Source organism: Primulina tabacum, chromosome 10, assembly GCF_025594145.1.
Source record: "Primulina tabacum isolate GXHZ01 chromosome 10, ASM2559414v2, whole genome shotgun sequence".
Taxonomy (NCBI): domain Eukaryota; kingdom Viridiplantae; phylum Streptophyta; class Magnoliopsida; order Lamiales; family Gesneriaceae; genus Primulina; species Primulina tabacum.
In genome coordinates, this window is record NC_134559.1 from 3198956 (window position 1) to 3207280 (window position 8325).

Consider the following 8325-nt stretch of genomic DNA (forward strand, 5'->3'; position numbering starts at 1 on the left):
TTATTAATTTAATGAAATTTCGGTTTTTTCGATTTTGACATATATAATCCGAAATCGAACCAAATAAACTCGGTTTTAATATTTATATATGAATTACAAAATTCAATTTTCGGTTCGGTGTTCGGTTTTTACCCGAAGTTTGAACACCCACAATCTTCACTACAACAAAAATGTGTTGAATGTAAAAACCGTCGCTAATTCAATTGGAGCGACGGTTTTAAAACCGTCGCTCGTTGGCGCGTCGCTAAGTTAATTTTAGCGACGGTTAATTAAACCGTCGCAAATTAGCAACGGTTACTTAAACCGTCGCAAAGTAGCGACGGTTGGAATATGTATTCCGTCGCTAAAATATCCCACATCTAAAAGTTAAAATTCACAATTCAATTTTTAAAAAGGAGATCCCAGATGTCGCGTTATAATTACATAGGAGGCGAAGCGTGTGGGCATTGTGTCTATGTACGTAGGCCTCGCTCAGGAAAGTCCCCGGGCCATACTCCGCAGAGATGCGGGCTTGGTGACAAGACTCAGACTCCTCCGAATTCTCGATGCTAGGCCGAGACATGCGTGGAGCCTTTGATCAGCTTATTCGGAGCTACTTGGCCGATTTCACAGTTATACGCTTGGAGGTTTCATACTTCAACCGAACGGGGCTTATGATCTCCTATGTTCCTCTTTGTTTTTACAGGCACAGGGCCAATTTCAAATTGATAAATGAACCACCCATTTGATCAAATATTTCATTAAAAAAAAAACTAGTTTTCTAAAACGTCATTCTTTATGAAAAGCGTTTTTCTATTTTTTCAATCTTTTTGACATGGGAAACAAACAAAAAAATTAGATATTTAAGTAAAAAAAACACCAAACGGTGTACGGCCGCCCACTTATCATATACCGTTTTTTAGAACACTGATTGAGTCTCTAATATGTTAGCTGCATCAAGTGATGAACTAACTTAATCAAGAAAATTATGTTCTTGACTGCAAGGAAACGTGGAAAATTTTATCGACTAAAATAATGAAGATTATATTTTTCTTTATAATAAATTTTGAGCCAATTTTCTAAAAGGTCCTGCTTAGGATAATGTTGTTTTTAAAAACGAAACGCACAATTAGCTAGTATAATTTCTCTATTATTTTTTAGTTTTATATAATTAAAATGGAAGGACCCACTTGGATCAGCTTCCTTAGCAAGGAAATTGACCACAACGCGTGTGGTCATTTTATATTTTTATTATTTATTATTCCACGGCGATCATTATTTATTTTGAAAATAAAAATAAAATATTCCAAGATGTCTCGAGCACAGTTTCCAGTCTTTTCTCACAAGTTTACAGTTTAGACAAATTTGAAAATCCATTCCCCATAAGATTTATTAGTAGAAATCGCAGGTTTTGTTTGCGATACTGGTTGTTCGCTAATATGGTTAGTTTCCATTAGAAGTGACCTAGCGAAGTAAATGTATTATTTCTTCTTCTTATTATTATTTTTTAAAATAGACATGAGATAATAGTTAAAATGCTCTTCTAATTTGTTTATTTTGTGTTATCTTAATTTGGTTTTGATTCGGCAAATTAGTTCATATTTTGACTTTTGGTATATCTTATAAGGATTATAAACCTGACATATTATCATATTTCGCCGTCGCTTTATTATTTTCTAATATCAAGTCAGCATCATCCAGCTCTACGAAAACATTAGTACAAAAAAAATCCTAACCTAACCTACACAAAACATAAAAATAAACAAACTATTTTGACACTGTTACAAATTTATTGAAATGTTAATTGCGGCAATGTGGCTAGCTACTATTACAACATCACTGAAATATCATTAATTTATCTGATTGACGCGAGAACGTTAAGAATCCTTTACGTTGGTGCAGGTACAAAGGAAAATGATATCGATCTAAAGAATGAAGAGGTGATTTCTCTTCATTCTTCACTTACATATATGGTTTTTAGAGCACTTATATCAGATATACTTGACGACAAATTACTCAACAGATTTGACAAGAATCCCATGTTTGTGCCTTAGCTTGATGAGGTAGTAGCTTAATTTTCAAGAATTTTCGTGATGTGAAGAATCTTTCTGGGGAAAATCGTGAGGAACAAGTTGGATCAAATATACATGGACCAATATATTGGATCAAATAGATCGATGTGACCTATTTTTTACAATTGGATTTTATAACCAAAACCATTTCTCAAACTTTTCCTTCGACATTTTTTGCAAATAAATAAAATGAACCCCAACAATCAGCATAAAACCTAAAATACAGAGGTAGTAGTAACTAGTAAGTATATCACTTGGAGCTATTGTTTAAAATAATAGTATTTTCCGTGAGATAAGTCTAGCTGATGCATGTATAAAACCAAAAATAATACTATTTGCATAAAAATAATATTTTTGTCGGGCCATGTAGGAAATCTGTTTTACAAAATTGACTTGTGAGACGGTCTTATAGAAGTTTTTGTGTTGACAAAATTGATATAGACTAGTAAATAATTGTTAGATATCTCATATCAACTAAATTAAGTTCTTGTGAGTCATATATATGGATTTGGATAATCATTATCCCTTGAGGCTTCAGCTAGCTTTTGGGGTGGTGTTATACCCAAATCCATGATGTTAATTCAATTGATTTCATTAATCTGTCATGACCTTTACGTCTAGTCATGAATTCAAACTTTGCAGGAACCAACGTGTCTAAACCTATATTCAGCAAGCTAAGTCCGCATTCTCTTAATCTTGGAAGTTTATTTGCCAGGATAATTCCATTGGTGGTCATTGCCAGAGTTTTTAATCCATTTAGACTTGACAGCTCCAAGCAAATTTCTTCAATATCCTTCCTGATGGTTGGCTCCCCACCAGTCAGGCGAACTTTCGTAACCCCAGAACTGACAAACAGATCAGCGAGACGTATGATTTCATTCTGGGAGAGAAGTCGGGTACTAGGAGTAAGTTCCACACCTTCAGCAGGCATACAATACTGGCATCGCAAATTACAGCGTTCTGTCAAGGAGATCCTTAAATAAGTATGCAGCCTCCCAAACGAATCAACCAACATATCTGCTGCAGGATTATCTTTCTGTACATCTGAGGCTTGTTTTTCACATAGAGTAGCATATAACTTTGGCACAATGTCATTCATACAACCACTTCTCAGAACCAGGACCATTACCACTTTTATTTAGAATGCGAGAGATGATAGAACAGCTATCCTGTAAATTGCATTGAATGTAATGAACTCAATTGGCAGAGAATAAATGATAACAAGGTATAAATGCTGACAGAAACATAAGAACTGATGCTATCAAAGTGATACTGAAGAATGGTAAAAGGAAATCAGATGGTAAAGATTATTTTTTCCATGTTTTTATATTATGTCAGAAACATTAGTTTCACTCACCAAAAGTTAGAGAGAAAAATTTGAAAACCTTAATTTCATATAAACACAAGTAATTCCAAACACGATTACACGAATTACTAAAATTTCTTCACAATTATCTTCATCAAAGCACAATACCTTATTTCATGAAGTGTCTTCGATGTTGTAAAAAATTATTCTATTTCTCTCCTGGCCAAACAGACCAATATATGTCATGACCACTATTTTCCAAAAAAATTATCCAGCTTGCAAAGAAGTCGTCCAAGATCCGTAGCAAATAAATATTGTGCTGATTTCGACACCATCCAAACCAATAAGCTTTTCATATTCAGTTATTGGGATCAATATCGGATTATAACTAAAGCAGTGATTATAAATTGAGTGTAAAACAACTCTTTTGCATAAAATCCCTTGTAGTTATTAAAGGAGCACAAATTCTCCAAAGCTTAGGTGAAAGACACGAAGTGAAAGGCACGTGCTTTACGGAAGAGACAGAATAAGACATGGTATTGTAAATTTTGTTGCATAAAGGCCCAACCTTGTAAGAGGGATGCTTAAAGAGCACCTTGACACTTTAAGGCATCACACAACAGGCGGTAGATTAAAGGGATGCCCATAGGCAAGTGAATCCATAATCTATTACTATTATTAAGAATCTCTATAATATGGAGAAAAATGGAGTCTTGGTGATTTTTTGGTTTTTTCCTTTTTTTTTTTTTTCATTTTATCATTCATTTCAAATTGCTGAATAGTATCTCGTTAACTTTTACAATCATGATATGACTACATGAATATAATCAAATTAATTATAAAAAAAACTACACAATCACGCAACGCGTACACCAATGCACCGGTTTCTAACTATACACGAAGCCCTCGAACCCCACCGCACCCCCTTCAAAATGTGAATAATTTTTTTTAGAGAGAAGGAGAAAAACGAAGCGGAGAGATACAAGCATTCCGTCAATATCAATATTGAAAATTTGAAAGCACATAAAAATTTGAAAGATGGAATGCAAAACAATACAGAGAAACCAAAACACCAAGATGTGAACTATAATTTTTAATTCGTCAAATACTTCATGGTGGACTTATTTTCAAAAAACAAAAAAAGATACTTACAATAAATTTATCAGACATGCGACTCATGACAAAAGAAATCCAGTCATCTCGTGCAAGACCATAGCCAGTAGGTGGTTGATCCAACTCCTCTGGTTTATCAACATTGTTCGAAATGAATGTTTGAGCGAGATGTGATTTAAATTGACACCACTTATTATTTGCCGAACCTAAACATCCATTTTTCCAGCTTGGGGGAACATCAAACGTCAACGGTAAAACATCAAAATTGGAAATACATTAAAAAGAATGACATCACATAAGATATATATAAACAATATGAATATTAATTGTGAAAAAACAATAGAACTTACATTAACAGATTCTCATATCAATTCTTTCACTTCACTTGGAACTTGCTTCCATGTCTTGTAAGTTATCTTAACTTTTTCTCGAGTAAGCACACCAATATAACTCTGCATTTGAGCAGTAGCTTCTCCTACTGGTTGTCCAAGTAGATTGAATCTTACTTCCTTTCGAATTCCCTGAACCCTCTGCCTAGAAAGCTTCTCTAGATGTGTACGACCTCTAGATGTTCTTGTTGTTTCAGTGTCTGTAGATCCCAACATTTCCTTTCCATCAAAACTCTTGCCAGTAGAAGTGGATTCAATTTTTTCTTTGCCCTTCCCAATCAATGCAGGCTGTCCTAATCTCTTGCTCGATTCATGAATTGTATCATCATCATGAGACCCAATTTTAAGCTTTCTAAAGGATGTCATAGAGTCCAGATTTAACCTGTTTAACAAAAAAGTGAAAAAAAAACATATCAATATAGAAATAAATACACAATATATACAACAAAAAATAGGATAAGAAATTCATATTCAATAGAAATTCAACAGATACAAAGATAAATAAAAGTATAACTTCAATATTGTCTACAAATTCCTATTCAAAAGCAAAATACATATCAATATTGTCTACAAACACATCTTCAAAAGTAAAATATCTTTGGTTAAACATTGTCGACCCAAGTCCCATCACAATCTTCACGAAGGCATGATGGTTCATTGTCATATGCTCCGTCAACACCCATTGATTGTAATCCTCTGGTAAAAGATTGATAGTGAATTAAAGTGTCTTCCAATTCATCACCATCAACGTGTTCAAATGACTCTCTAGTAGGAGTTGCAGCTTACATTTGGTAAAGAACCAGACATTTCTCATCTGAGAATTTTTAGATTTACAGTGAACGAAAGAAAAAATGGGACCTCAAAGAAATATTGGAATTTATATCGGTTATGATAGTCCATCAATCATTCGATATCTTGAACCTCAGACAGGCGACATATTCACAACAAGTTTTGCTGATTGTCATTTTAATGAGGAAATCTTCCCAATGTTAGGGGAAGACAAGAAACATACCGAAAAAAAAATTACATGGTATGTATCATCATTGTTACATCTGGATCCAAGAACACAACAATGTGAAAAAGATGTACAGCAAATTGTGCACTTGCAAAGAATAGCAAATCAAATACCAAATACATTTACAGATGGAAAAGGGGTAACTAAATCATATATGCATGCTGTAAATGCTCCTGCTCGAATTGAAATTCTAAAGAAACAAATTGAACAAAGTCATGATGTCGTAAAACGCCTGAAGCGTGGAAGGTCAGTCGGTTACAAGGATAAAAATCCTCGAAAAATAAAATTCATAGAGAAACACAATGATCACAAAATAGATAATGATGTTCCTGAAGAAACACATGATGATCACAAAATAGAGAATGTTGTTCCTGAATAAACACATGATGTTGGAAATGTTCCGTCAGAACCACAAACTGACGAGAATCATGAAATCTCTATCAATTATATTAATACTGGAAAAATAAGGAACCGAAAAGATATAGAAGAAATTGATGATATATTTTCTTATAATGTGGCAATCGACATCATAAATGATAATGAAGATCATGAACCAAAATCTTCGAAAAAAAAAATCATAGAGAAACACAATGATCACAAAATAGATAATGATGTTCCTAAAGAAACACATGATGATCACAAAATAGAGAATGTTGTTCCTGAATAAACACATGATGATAGAAATGTTATGTCAGAACCACAAACTGACGAGAATCATGAAATCTCTATCAATTATATTAATACTGGAAAAATAAGGAACCGAAAAGATATAGAAGAAATTGATGATATATTTTCTTATAATGTGGCAATCGACATCATAAATGATAATAAAGATCATGAACCAAAATCTTTTGGTGAATGTAAAAATCGGCAGAGATTGGATAAAATGGAAAGATGCCATCCAGGTTGAATTGGATTCGCTAAATAAACGTGATGTCCTTGTGTTTTCATTAAGAAAATAACATCTGGATGCGTAATTATTGCTGTATATGTTGATGATTTAAACATCATTGGAACGAATAAGGAAATTCAACAAGTTGTGTCATACTTGAAGGAAGAATTTGAAATGAAGGATCTTGAAAAAACCAAGTATTGTTTGGGTTTACAAATTGAACAAAAAGAATGTGGAATATTTGTTCAACAGACAAATTATGCAGAAAAGATCCTTAAACATTTTAATATGGATAAATCAAATCATTTAAGTGCTCCAATGGTTGTTGGATCATTAAACATAGAAAATGATCCAACAACCATTGGAGCACTTAAATGATTTGATTTATCCATATTTGTTGGATCATTAAACATAGAAAATGATCCATTCCGTCCATGTGAAGATTATGAAGATATTCTTGGTCCAGAAGTACCATATCTAAGTGCTATCGGTGCCCTTATGTATCTTACAAATTGTACAAAGCCTGATATTTCTTTTGCCATAAATTTGTTGGCAAGATTTAGCACATATCCAACAAAGAGACACTGGAACGGAATTAACATATATTCCGTTATCTACGAGGAACGACAGACCTGGGACTTTTGTATTCAAAAGATGCTAATCCAAGTATAATTGGTTATGCCGATGCTGATACTTATCTGATCCACACAAGGCACGTTCTCAAACTGGTTATGTATTTACTCGTGGAGGCACTGCAATTTCTTGGCGTTCACAGAAACAAACGCTCGTAACAACTTCATCAAATCATGCCGAGATTATTGCACTACATGAAGCAAGTCGTGAATGTGTGTGGTTAAAATCAATGAGCCAACACAAAGGCACTTCCTACGACAATATTCAGAAAGCACATATATAATATTGGGATGCGCAATCTAGGAAATTTGTGAAGAATTGTTCGTGTCAACATGAGGGGGAGTTTACGTGACTGCAGTCTTTTTTCATTACTATGGTTTTTATCCCAATGGATTTTTCCTAGTAAGGTTTTTAACGAGACAGTATAAAAACACGTAATGAAGACAATCATTATGATCATCATCACAAGGGGGAGTGTTGAAAAATAATATTTAAATGTGTGTATTGAATATTTGAATATTGAAAATAAAAGTTGTAAATATTGAAAATTAGTGTGTTATGATGTAGGTAATGATGAATTTATTTTTGGATTATTTGTAAAGAAATTCTATAAATAGCCTCACCATTTGTGAAGAAATTCACAATTGAGTAGAGAGAAAAATATTATAAAGTGTGTTGTTTGGTAAATTTTGAGAGTTTGAGATTTTTACTTTTTACCATAAATTTGTTCTTTTTCATAACAGTACATTTATTATTATTTTTTGGTATCTTGCATTTGAACGAATGTAAAAGTTTAAATCATCAAAAAGTGCCATTAAAGTACTAATGAAAAATATAGCTCCTCAGACAATTGTTTAGGGCATGATAAAATATAAATACATCACGAAAAAATAATTCAGATTATATGAATTAAGTTGCCATTATTG

The 8325-nt window shown here is 33.1% G+C and overlaps 1 protein-coding gene across 1 annotated transcript; it reads right to left on the reverse strand.

Annotated features, from left to right (window-relative positions):
* Positions 1 to 2607: 2607 nt before the first annotated feature.
* On the reverse strand, positions 2608 to 3177 carry LOC142506016 (GTP 3',8-cyclase, mitochondrial-like). Its single transcript, XM_075619152.1, has one exon. It carries the CDS (start codon positions 3175 to 3177, stop codon positions 2608 to 2610), a length of 570 nt encoding a protein of 189 aa, XP_075475267.1.
* Positions 3178 to 8325: the final 5148 nt, after the last annotated feature.

Coding starts and splice junctions, on each gene's coding strand:
- LOC142506016 (XM_075619152.1), bottom strand. CDS start 3,177: ATGGTCCTGGTTCTGAGAAGTGGTTGTATGAATGACATTGTGCCAAAG.